Here is a 13,341-nt window from a genome sequence, read left to right as displayed (position 1 = left end):
TTCTGGGCTGGGAGATCTCTGATGAGAAAATTCAGCTTCTCTAGCTACTGTTCTTCCTGAAAGCTAAGAACCATTCTGCTGAACTGTGATTGTTGAGGCCAGAGATGACCCGCACAGCACTAGAAGGGACTTTGGAGGTGACTTAGTCCATTTAACACATGAAAGGTCAAGGGATGTGTCTGTGGCCACAAAGAGAGCAAGTGGCCGAGGCAGGACTCAAATCCACATACTTTGGATTGGCCTTTTCACCGAATCATGCCACCTGAAGAGAGCTATAGGCACTGAAGGTGTGGAGTCAAACAGGTCAATAATGTCAAGGACTTGTGATTGGGTCAGGGAGAACTGCCACTACCAAAGTAGTTGACAGAGCTTGCCTAGATCTTGGCGAGGTTGTGACTTATCCAGGGACACCCAGCCAGAGAGCATGGGCGGGATGGGGTGGGGTGGAAGGGGTGTTGTGCCCAAACGTTCCCAACTCTGAGGTCAGCACTCACTCTATCTCTGCTAGGACTTACTGGCCATAGCAGGAGATCAATGATACACATTGAGGCCTAAAACCATATGCTTGCTTATGGAAGCTCTTTGTTAGAATTTGCAAGACATATCCTTTCCCCTTCTAGGCAGGAAGAATTTGTTCCATTCTAACCAAGGAAACCAATGAGGATAACACTCTGCATGCATTTGTTACTAGGTGAAAGTCAAGTACCTGCCAGCAGGTCAGAGGTGACTTGCGCTCCAAGATGTACTGAGTTAAGGGTGAAGGTTCAAGTTCATATTTGTCAAAAGGCAGTTTCTCTATGACCATGGGCTCACAGTCTACACAGAAGAATCGCACGACAGGGTGAGCAGCACGAGGAGGCTGAAAACGAGAGGAATAAGACCACCTGTTATTGCCAAGCAAACTCCATCATGATCTTTGGTTAAACGACCCAAGAAGACTTTGTGTTTTGTTATAGTGCTCCCAGAGTGTTATAGGATCTCCAGGCATGAGCGTTGTCTTCCACGGGGGTCACCCAGACTATTCACCTCCACCACCAACTGGTACATTGAGGCAAACCAAACCAAAATGATAACACTCCTTATTGGAACTATAGCAAAGGCAGGAGCTACCCTGAAGATGTGACTTGATTCTAATTCAAGGGAGTGAGCCTTAACAAAAGCTCCCTCAAGAATCCAGGCCAAGCTTGGTCTTATTCTTTAACCCTGTGAGGTCAGAGGTTGTCCAAGCAGTATCTTAGCACCCTAGTGAGTAGTCAGGGAAGAGAAAGCAAGTGGGGATTCTGGTAAGAGAGGACAGGAGGCCGGGAGACACTGACAAAGAAAAATAAACAAACAAATAAATTCGACCTTGGGCTGCATTAAGAGGGACACGGCTTCCAGGAAAAAAGAGGGACTAGCTCCACTGTACTCTCTGCCCACTTCAAATCACATTTAGACCATCAGTTGCAGTTCTGGGTACCATAGTACAGGGATGAGCTTAAGAGTGGCCAGGAAGGAGAAAAAAAACAGAGCTCAGAGTCAAGAACAACTAGTCAGGGTGCTTTTGCCAGAGGAACGAACCAACCAATGATTACTGTGTGGAAAGCCGGACTGTCCACAGGGGCAACACAGAAACAAAATTCCCTCCATTTCTCAATTCTAGGACCCAGCACAGCTAATTCACTCATTTCTCCTGTGGGTTATTGGGCCTAGTTAGAGGCCTATGGGCTATATTGAGAGAAGCGCACCAGGGCAGAAGGTTTTTAGTGTTCCTGTGCAGCTGTAACTTTTACTCCAAACTAGGGGTATTTAACTAGACATCCTGTCACCTTTTTTTTTTTAATGTTTTGATAACCATATTTCAATATAATCGGCTTCCTTTGGAGAAAGGATTCTATTTTATTTTATGCCTTTAAAAGCATTATGCTGAGAAAGAGGTACCTTAGGCTTCAGCAGATTGCCTGCCACCTAAGGGGTCCAAGACAAAAAAAGGGTAAGAAGCCCTTCTTTATCTAAACTCTCCATTTGCATTTAGAGCAGCAGGGACAAAAGGAAAGCCTGCGATTCACTTGGCACCCTCTGGTGTCCAGCAGAAGTTACTGCAGCTTGTGTACCCACAAAAATTAGCCTCCTACCAAAGAAAAAACTGCAAGCCTTGGAATCAGGGGGCCTGCTTTAGAACCCCAGCTCATACTCTGCAACCTCTCGGGGACTTGGTTTCCTCCTCTGTGAACTGGAGATGATAATTCTGCCAATATGCCTCTCAGGGCCATTATAAGGAAAGTAACTTTTAATCCTTTTTTTGGCGGGGCAATGAGGGTTAAATGACTTGCCCAGGGTCACACAGCTAGTAAGTGTCAAGTGTCTGATGCTGGATTTGAACTCAGGCCCTTCTGAATCCAAGGCCAGTGCTTTATCCACTGCGCCACCTAGCTGCCCCAAGTAACTTTTAATCCTAAAAAAAATGGGGACTGCTATTCCCACTTCTTGCCTAACCTATAGGAAGCCTGGGAGTCTCAGTTGTATTCTGTAATCTCTGCTCTCCAGAATTCTTTTAGAAAACTTACCAGTGTGGGTGAGTTTTGGTCAGGCCAAAAAGACTCTGGGATTGGCCAGTGCCCAACAGGAACCCCTGTTTTAGGGTTAGGGCGCACATAAATTAGCTTTCGGCAACTGTGCCACTGCTGATGGCCAGAGGATTTTGGTGACTTGTGGGTCTCCCGGGAGTGTCCGTCTAAGAGAACACAAGAGAAAGAATCAGTCAGGAAGAGTCTTTTAGAACTTAGTCAGGATTCCATGATGTCAGCTTAGCTTGAAAAGTGGTCATACATGGGTTGGATGAGCTTCCTTTTAGATTTGGTGACTCCAACCCGTATGCGCCAAGTTCAAAAATTAAGCAATCAGCAAACATTATCAACATGATTTGGTACTGGTTAAGAAATAGATTGATCAGTGGAACTGATCAGGTACACAATATACAGAAGCAAATGAATACAGTAGCCTAATGTCTGATAAACTAAAAGATGCTGGCTTCCTGGGGTACAAACTCACTACTGGACAAAAACTGCTATGAAAATTGGAAAGCAATATGACAGGAACTAGATACAGACCAATGTCTTATACCATATGCCAAGATAAACTCCAAATGGATACATGATTTAGACGTAAAGGGGGACATAAACAAACTAAGAGAAGCAAGGGCAAAACTACCTTTTGGATCTATGGACAGGGGAAGGGTTCATGACCACACAAAGAATAGAGAAGATTTAGTGAAGATAAAATGGACAATTTTGATCACATAAAATCCAAAAGCTTCTGTACAAAGAAAACCAATGCAGTCAAAATTAGGAAGAAAACAGAGGAAAGGGAGAAAAATCTTTGTAACAGGTTTCTCTGCTGAAGGCCTCATATCTAAGATATGTAAATAACTGATTCAAATATATGGGAACATGAACTACTGCTCACTTGAAAAGTGGTCAGAGGATATGAAGAGGCAATTTTCAAAGGAAAAAATCCTAACTAGCAACACACATGAAAAAATGCTCAAAATCACTGAAATGAGAGAAATGCAAATTAAAGCTCTGCTTAAGTGCCCCTTCACACTGGTCACATGGATATAGAAATTATGAAAAAGGAAAATGACAAATGGTTAAGAGACTTCAGGAACACTGGTCCAGCCAGAATGAAAAGCAATTTGAAATTGTGCCCCCCAAATGACTAAACTGTGAGTACCCTTTGAGATCAAAAGAGGTGCACATATGCACCAAAACATTTATAGCAGCTCTTCTTGTGGTGGAATGGCAAATTAGTGTAAATGAAGGGGGACGTCCATTAATTAGGGAGTGGCTGGACAAACTATACGACTGTGCTATAAGAAATGGCTTCAGAAAAACCTGGGAACTCCTGAAGAATGAAGTGAGCAGAACCAGAACAACGTATAGGATAACATAATAATAGGGTTTGTTAATGTCAATTCTGAAAGACTTAAGAATACAATGACTACAACCATTCCAGACCACTCTTGATGTTTCATCAGACAGAAAGGTGATGAACTCAGTGTACAGATGGAGACACTTATTTGTTGGCTGGGGACAATGAGGACATTTGTTTTGCTTGACCAGGCATATTTACTACAAGTGTTTTTTTCCATTTGAAGGGAGTGAGGGGAGAAGGTAGATGTTCATTATTTGAAAAAATGAAATGACAAAACCAAGCAACCATATTGGTCAGTTATTCTTGATTGAAATGGAAACACACTAGCAACATGTAATCCAATCAAACATAAAGACAACTACTTCCTTTTAGCATAAACAAAGGTGTTCCAATGCTATACTTCACTGAAGGTTATTTCATGATAAATACTAAGCATTATGCATTATCCCATTAGTTTGACCCCAGAAATATGTAATGCAGTCCAATGTCTAGATATTTTCTTCCTTTTCCCTTCGACAAAGGTGTCCTAACAATATACTCTAGAGGAGGTTATTTCATAGGGAAGAATAAGCATTCTTCTTGTCTTGATAATTAGATCAGAGAATTCGTTTGAAACCCAGAACAGGGCCACAGCCTGCCTAATGTTTTTAACTGTAAAACCATAACCATAGGAGAATGGTCATATTGAGGCAGCTGATTGCACAGGGACGAGGTGAGAAACGGGGGATCAGCCAAGTAATGTAATGGAGCTGGTTTGCTTATAGTCCATCGACAATGCTCGTGAAACAAAGCTGCCTTCCTTGGGACAAAGCTAGTCTTTGTCACAAAACTAATTCATTTTGATCCCTCTCCCTGTATGTTGAGGAGATCTGAGATTTCGTGTCTGTAAGTGGAAACTCTGTCTACTGCTGGTGAGTGGCAATCTAGAGCCTGAGTCATCCCCGGAGCACTGAGTGCTTTACGTGACTCGTTTAAGGTCACCCAGCACCTAGGATGTGTCGGAGGTGAGTGACCCTCACATCCAAGGGTCTGGCCATTCTGCAACCCTGCCTCTGCAATATCTTTAGTGAGGCCCAAGTGAAACAAGCTGCTCTCAACCCCCAGGATAAAAAGTCATCTCTCATGACGTTACTGAGCCCTAGAACATGAGAGCTCTAGTTCAAATGAGAAAACTCCCCAGGACGTCAACGGTAAGGACCTCCGATTTCACCCCAGCTATACCTGCCAGGGCTATTGCCTGAGGCTGAGGGTCACATGCCTAGTGTCAGGGGGAGTCATCTGAAGGCAGGTCTGCCTGATGCCAAATCTAGGATTCTACCCACTATGCTACATTGCCTTGTAAATTCCTTAATGGTCTCAAAGAAACACAAAATAAACCTGAAACTGTCCACACTTTCCTTTACACTATTGTAAATGGAAAGGAAAGCACTTAATCTGGTTTTCCCCAAAGGCCCTGAACTGCACACTGCTCCAAAGGTTATGGGCTTGGAAATCTTTTTTATAAGACCGATTATCATGATGTTACCAACTCCAATATCATTTGACCTACAGTTTATATATCTCAAGATGAAATCTATTCAAACAGTAAAATGAAACCACACTTTACATCATTTGGTTCCAGAGAACAGATACACATACCTCTGGCCTCTCAGTAGGAAGGTGGGGACTACAGGGGCAGAATGCTACATATGTGCTGCCCAACAAAGTTACACTCTTTAGCTTTGTTACAAGGGAGAGTGACTGTGTAAGTTAAAAACAAAAAAGCATCACTGATTTATTGGGATCAAAATGAGATTTTTTTACTGAGTGACTCCAGACCACAGAGTTCAGCTCACTGATCACTTCTTCCTCCTGAAGTCAGAAGTAAAGATGCGACAGCAACACATGCTGCCAATCTACAATCTGAACCTTAGAAAAAAGGACTTGGCCAGATCTAACAGAAATCCTTGAAGGCTGCTCAGACAGGCTGTAAAAACACTAAGCCAGAAGCTATATGAATGTGCTCAGTCTAGTGATGAAGGCTACTGAATGGGTCTCAAACTTCTTCCCTGTAAGCATCCACGCTCAGGAGTGTATTCTCCAACTCTGTCACAAAAGAGACAGTGCAAATGCTTGACATGGAAGCAGGCAGCAGGGACCAGTGGAAAAGGGGACTAGAGTCAGAGTCAAGGACCTGGCCCCTAGGACCTTTTTCAGAGGACTGAGACATAGTGGCTAGAGTGTCAGCTTTGGAGATGGAAAGATCTGGAGTTAGGCATTTATTCAGCACCTTCTATGTGCTAAACACTGTGCTAAGTGCTGTATAAATATTATCTCATTTGATCCTCACAACAACTCTGGGAACCCCAATTTACAGTTGAGGAAACTGAAGAAGACAGAGGTCAAGTGACTTGCAAAGGGTCACAGAGCTAAGAAAGTTGTCTGAGGCTGGATTTGATCAAGTTTAGGTCTTCTTGGCTGCAGGTCCAGCACTCTATCCACTGCATGGTCTACTTCTCTGAGACTCAGTTTTCTCATCTGTAAAATATTACCTATAGTACTTACCTCATAGGGTTATCATGGGGCTCAAATGAGAATTTATGTAATGCACTTTGCAAACCTTAAAGTGTGCTAAAAATGACTTGTGATGGTCACAGATGTGTAACCTAAGGCATGAGTCCCTAGTTTCATCTCTTGTAAAAGGGGGTGGGGGGGGTGTTGGCTAGATGGCCTTTGACATGCTCTAAATCTGTGATCCTATAATGAAGAGTCCCAAAACATCTTTAATCTTTGGAAGAAAAGGGAGAGGGAAGGAGATCTTTCTCTGGTCATTTAACAAAGATCATGTCCAATTTTCAGTACCAAATTTGAGTAAGGATGCTGCTAAGCTGGAAGGGCACAGAGAGGATGGTGATGGGCCCCAAGATCAGGCTGTAAATGAGTCCACAGGAGAGCCCTCCTCCAGTATCCGAAGAGCTGCCCTGTGGAAGGAGGACTGAGCCTCTTCTTGGCCCCAAAGGGCAGAACAAAGAACAGTGGGTAGAAGCTCCAGGGAGGTTGATGTGGGCTCTACATAAGGACAAACTTGGGAATGCTTAGATACAATCAAGAATAAAATGGCCTAGAAAGCATTTTCTTCCCAACAACCCCGGGAGGTAAGCAGTAGGAGAATATCACCCCACTTTACTAGATGAGGAAACTGAGGCATAGATGAAAGAAAACGATGTGCCAAGGTCACCCAGCTGGTAAGTGACAAAGCCAGGCCTGGAGCTCAGTTGATAGTTTCTCGAGCAGGGATCCCACCAATCTACTGGCTGCTCCCCCATCCAGAAAGGGTTTTGTCAAAACGTCTAGGAAACCTGAGGGGTGGGACTGGGGATAGATACAGAGACAAAACAAAGCTCCTTACTCTCAAGAGGCTTCCAGTCCTGGGGCAGAGGCAGGGGAGAAGGGGAAGGGGGATGGTACAACAGAAATGTAATAAGCTCAGAAGCCCCAAGAGTGGCAGGATCCCCCAGGGCTTGCTTCTGATCCAGCCCTTATTGCCATCATCCCGTGAGAAGCAGCTCCTTTGGACATCAATTGGGAACTCATGGCACAGGCAAGGCAACCCGGCTGAAGCAGCCAGGTACCCTGAGGTAGAGATGGGAGGCAGCATGTGCCAGGCAAGCTGAACCACCACCCTGACCACAATCTTCCCTCATACCCCAGTGGGATATATACCCCAGGGCCCTGAACCTAAGAGCCTTGGGAATGGCCATGCTTCCTGCCTAGTGCCCTCAGCCACCTTCCTGGGAAAGAGAAGTGGCCCGCTCCCTGTCCCCGCTGCTGCTACAGGCAGCTGCCCCTACTGAGGCCCAGAAAAGAAAGCTCTTGTCACCGAGGTCCTTGGCCCCGTGTCAAATGGTTCAGGGTCAGAAACTGGTAGGGTTTTATCAGGGGAAATGACACTAAGGAAGAGGCCTTTTGTACCCTAAGGACCGTGGGCCCTGATGTGTAGCTGAAACCTTTATTAGAGTGTAAGCTCTGTGAGGGCAGGGGCTGTCTGACTCTTCCTTTTGTATCATGAGCCTTAGCACAGTGTTTTGTACAGAGGAAGCACTTGATATATACTTTAATGATTCATTTGTTTATTCATACATCATAACTGGAGGTGTAGGGAGAGAGCACTGACCACTAAGGGGATCCTGAAAGGCTTCCTTCATGTAGGTGATGACACCCAAACTGAGCTTTGAAGGATGCCAAGGACGCAAAGATGTGGAGCTAAAGAAAGTCTAGAACAAGCTTCTTCTGGGGCATGGAGGCAGGAGGGAGGTTCAGAAGGGGGGATGATGTACCTGAAGCCTGAAAAGGTAGGCCTGGCACCAGACTGTGAAGGCCTTTAAATGCCCATCTCAGGAGAGTCATTTACCATGGAACCTTTGAAAAAAGGGCAGCTAGGGGGTACTGTAGTGGACAGAGCACCAGGGTTGTATTTAGGAAGACTCATCTTCCTGAGTTCAAATCTGGCCTCAGACACTTATTAGTTGTGTGACTCTGGGTAAGTCACTTCACCCTATTTGCCTCAGTTTCCTCATCTATAAAATGAGCTGGAGAAGGAAATGGTAAACCACTCCAGTATCTGTGCCTAGAAAACCCCACCCATACGGGGTCAAGGAGAGTCAGACACAACCAAACAACCACAACTCTGAATGAAATCCCTTGAGGGAGGAGTGTTTTAGAAAGGCTCTTTTTTGGGGCAGCTAGGTGGCACAGTGGATAAAGCACTGGCCCTGGATTCAGGAGGACCTGTGTTCAAATCTGGCCTCAAACACTTGACACTTACTAGCCATGTGACCCTGGGCAAGTCACTTAACCCTTATTGCCCTGCCAAAAAAAAGGATCTTTTTGACATCTCTCTCCTTCCTGCCCAGTAAGATGGAAGCCTGTTGAGGGCAGAGACTTTTGTGTTGTCTTTGTATGCACAGCAAATACCCAGAAGAGGGCCTGGGATATCTACATCTAGCTAAATCTAGATAGGTAGATATAGACCAACCAACCGACCAATCTATCTATCTAGTAGATGCTTCTTATATCAACCCTTGGGCTGACTGGGGATCTGCTTTTTTTTTTTTTTTTAGGGTTAGGGTTAGGGTTAAAAAAAAAAAAGACAATGCCAAAGCCGTGGAGCCAGGTGCACCAGAGCCACGAGCACACTATGGCTTGTGTATCCTTGAGGCTTTTTTCAATGATCCAAAATTGGATTTTCCACGTGACTTGCTTTTCCTGCCCAAAAGAGCACTAGTAAAAAATCACCTCCCTGTCTCCCTCTACCTTGCTGTGCATCAGCTGACTCTCAAGAAAATGGTAGTGGGGCAAAGAAGCAAGGATGAGATTCTGACAGGCCTTCATGTACCGTACTGTACTATATCAACAATGGCTTGACAATTTCTCAGTAGAGAGCCAGAAGCCAAACAAGGAAGGCTGGGGGTGGGTCCTGCTTTAGGCAGCAGGGAAAAAGCCAACACCACCTTCTGGTGCCCTATCCTCCTTCCCACCAAGAAGTCCCAATGCCTACCTTTCTTTCCTTTTTTTTCTTCCATGGGGAAAACGGGTTCTGGTCCTGCTTTTTCAAAGTGAATAACAACACCACTCTGAACTTTTTGAACTAAAGATTCTAAGCACTGGTACAACATTTTTTGAGTCCTAACACAATAGGAACGACCTGGATGAAAAAGAAAGAAAGAACACGAAAGTGAGCATTGTTTTTTTTCTAACAGATCATTCAACAAAACAAAATATGCCTGAAAACCTCACCACATTACAATCTGATTTAATTAAAATATTTATTAAGCACCTACTATGTGTCTGGCACCTAATAGGCACTTAAAAAATTCACCTTTGACTGACCAAAACTAGGGATAAAAAGATAAAATACAAAAATATTCCTCATCTTTAAGAAGCTTAAATTCTGTGGGAGCTGCCAATGTTAGCTGGGTAAGGAGTGGGAAGAGAGAGAATCAGGGAAGGATTCCTGGAGGAGGTGGTAAGCAACACATACCCAGATATAGAGAAGACAAAATAACTGAGAAGGGAGAGAGAGCCCTAACAACTGGGGTCAAGGAGGGGGAGTCGGGGAGAGCTTTCCTAGGTATGGGGGGGTTCCTGAGCTGAGCCTTCATAGCAGACATCGCAGGGATAACCCTCGTGGGGTAAGCAGCAGACAGACTACCTGTTGGCAATAGGGCAGATGTAGATGTTTATACCTCTACCTAACCTCCCCTCCTGTCACTTCAAGACCGTAAGTTACGCCTGATACCTCCTGTAACTTCACACATTTGTGTAATAACAGAATCATCCACTGGTACGCTCCCTAGCGGCTCTGGCTCAGGCGTGTACGTCCCAGGCATACGCAGCACCAGGGCAAATAACCTCTGGTCCCAGCGGAAAGGTTCTTTGGTTAGCTCACTTCCAGGCAGAGGAGAAGTCAAAGGGAGATGAAGCTGATGAGGCAAGATTGGGCAAAGTTCATCTTAAAATGTGGCACTCAAAGCCCCCACTCCTCCCCTGCCTTTCAGGGATGGTCAACATGGAAAGTTTTATCAAAACCTCTTTCTCATGGAAACAAATCTACCTCCCCCAGGTCTAACTGCAAATTCCCTGCCATTGAGATAAAGTTAGATCAAAATGGCAACCTTACCTCCTCTTGTACATCAATAGTATTTGTTAACTTATTTCCATCTGTGATACAAATGAGTAGAGCTGGTTCCAGGAAAAATGGATTCCTCCCCTAAAATTATATTGGGAAAAAAAGATCAGTGTGTGAAACAATCACCTTTTATTAACAGATTTTCTTTCAGCAAACAGCTCTGAAAATGCTGATGGAGAGTGGTTCCCCCCACCTTGATTAAAGAATGACATAAAAGACTGTCATAGTTGATTTCAAAGGGGACTGAAGTGCAGAGAGAATCAAAATAGAACAGCAAGTTTAGAAATGGCACTCAATTATACCCTGGTCCCCCTGGAGACCATAATATCAGAATCTACCTCAATGCTGGAGCTGAAATCATCATGAAATGAATGTATTTACGAACAGGTGATATGAGTCATCCCAAGATCAAATCAAACACTCACCAGGCTTGAGCACTAGCGCAGGTGGGAGCTGGGTATTTTCCCTGCCCCCTCACCCAGAGTCCCAGCAGCCATTCAGTTGGTTATAGTCACAGTGACTATGCCTACTGACTGCCGGGTGCCCCCCAACGTTGGCAGGGCAGGGAATGGGGGGCCATGCTGAGGACTTCTCGACCTTTCCTTCATCCTCAAGCCTTTCAGATGGCAGTTGTGTAGCTACCCACTCCAAATATCTAGCCCAGCTCAACAATTCTCCTCCTGGTCTCCACTGGAGCAGGACACATACCAGATCAATGGGCTCTGTGTCTAGCTGCTCTGTTTCTATGATACACGAGAATAAAAAATGGTATGGGAAGAAACGGAAACACATAGTTTAAGGCACAACTAAACAACATCGACACCAAGAAAACCCTATTTTTTTTTGGGGGGGGGGGCAATGAGGGTTAAGTGACTTGCCCAGGGTCACACAGCTAGTAAGTGTCAAGTGTCTAAGGTCGGATTCAAACTCAGGTCCTCCTGAATTCAAGGCCGGTGCTTTATCCACTGCAACACCTAGCTGTCCCGAAACCCCTATTCTTTTAAAAAATGTTTAGGGTTATATCATCTTTTGAAGTTTGTGAAAAAAAATTGTATAATTTCACTATGCCTAACTGTAAATTCTTAGCCATGCACACACACACACACCAAAAAAAAAAAAAACAACCTAGAAAAGTTAGTCATGAATGCAGAAATATGATTAATGTTATTGTACATATATAACCTATATCAGATTGCTTGCTGTCTTGGGGAGGGGGGGAGGGAGGGAGAAAAATTTGAAACTAGAAATCTTATAAAAACAAATGTGGAAAACTAAAAAAAAAATTAAGGCATCCACACTCTGGAAAAAATGGAGAGACTTGCATCTCCTTAAAAAGTTATACATGTAAATTCACCAACCACTAAAGCCCTCCCCAGCAAACCAACTTATGTTTATTTTGTATATATCTGTATTTGTTAACTTTAGATTTATGATATATGTGTGTGTAGTCTACATACATATCTCTGACATTTGAATGTAAGCTCAAAAATGGCTGAATAAAATCTGGTATATGGAAAAAAAGAAAAAGTTAGTCATAATCACTTAAATGTGTCATTACCTGTCCATAATTGTCTATTCCAGACACCAATCTATTCAGATTTAACAAGTCGAATGCAGATTTCAGAGCCTGTCCGAGAGTAGTCAGTCCAGAGGCATGAAGGTTTTTCAGTTCAGTCATGAACGTGGCATGGTTCTCTTTCCAACCAGCCTGTAAGATCAAAGAACATCCAATATTCAAAATGGAATAATACCCAGTAGTCAGGCAATGAAGGGGATGTGAACTGCATTTAGCACCATTTGGGGCTTGGGCATCTTCTTTCTGTACTCATGTCACTCTTCTTTCCTTTTTACTCCTTTGGTCTCTGTTGGCCACTGCTGGTTCTTCTATATTTCTCCCTTCTCTGAAAAATAAATCTTCCCATTCTCAAGTAACAATCCTTTGAGATGCACCTTCTTCAGGTAGAACCCTTGATCTTAGCTAGAAAGTGAAAAGAACCTGCCCATGCCAGAACTCCCAAAGAGGCAGACAGACTCTTAACAGGTCTGAAGGTGGAGTGGGCTGCCTTGGCAGGTAGTAGGCTCCCTGTCACTGAGGTCTTCGGGAAGATGTTAAATGACCATTTATCAGGGATATGGGCAAAGGGATTACCGTTCAAGACTAGGTTCAACTAGATGGCCTCTCAGCTCTCTTCCTATTCCTTGAGTTTCATTCTATGGAATATTCACCCTGACAAATAAGGAAAGGACACCTCTATTTTATTCTAACCTTTTGGCTTCTAGGAGGGGGACCAAAGGGAAGAGAGTCGAATCAAGAAGCTCAAGCTGATGATGGGGCCAAAGGGCTGGCCCCAATGGCTCCATGTCCTGTTCTAGTTGTGCCAAACCCAACAGAATCTGTGGAATGTTGGCAATGAGATGTAAAAGAAAAGCGATACCTGTCCGGGTACCTTGACCTGAAAACTACGCAGTGAATTTCGTGGCCAACAACCTCTAATGTATTTAAACCACTGCATGGGTGATGACTTTCAGATCTGCTCCTAAAAGTTGACGTCGTCCCAAGGAAGCATGTATCCTATCGAGATTCTGATCCTTTATACCAGAAATTTAGAGTGTGCACTCTGTAATTGTCATGCTTGAAAGGGAGGAGATAACAGCTACAAAATGGGCTATAGAAAAGGTCAGGTCACAGAAATGCCTGCATTCCAAAGCAGCAACCGAATCAGCCAAGATGAGGTGAAGTCCCAAAGACTCCAATGAGGCGC

At 44.1% G+C, this 13,341-nt stretch overlaps 1 protein-coding gene across 1 annotated transcript in view; it reads right to left on the bottom strand.

The window, feature by feature from the left end:
* LOC122733693 (integrator complex subunit 6-like) overlaps positions 1-13,341 on the bottom strand; it is a 73,334-nt gene that overhangs the window by 27,229 nt on the left and 32,764 nt on the right. The window contains exons 3-9 of the mRNA XM_043974305.1: positions 12,138-12,287; positions 10,571-10,660; positions 10,190-10,373; positions 9,483-9,595; positions 8,784-8,816; positions 2,547-2,696; positions 707-859 (exon numbers count right to left, since the gene is read on the bottom strand). Of these exons, the coding sequence (XP_043830240.1) occupies positions 707-859; positions 2,547-2,696; positions 8,784-8,816; positions 9,483-9,595; positions 10,190-10,373; positions 10,571-10,660; positions 12,138-12,287 (873 nt within the window). The remainder of the gene's footprint in view (positions 1-706; positions 860-2,546; positions 2,697-8,783; positions 8,817-9,482; positions 9,596-10,189; positions 10,374-10,570; positions 10,661-12,137; positions 12,288-13,341) is intronic.

Source organism: Dromiciops gliroides, chromosome X (assembly GCF_019393635.1).
Source record: "Dromiciops gliroides isolate mDroGli1 chromosome X, mDroGli1.pri, whole genome shotgun sequence".
Classification (NCBI taxonomy): Eukaryota; Metazoa; Chordata; class Mammalia; order Microbiotheria; family Microbiotheriidae; genus Dromiciops; species Dromiciops gliroides.
Note: the sequence above shows the minus strand (reverse complement) of the source record. Positions and strands in the feature narration are given on the sequence as shown.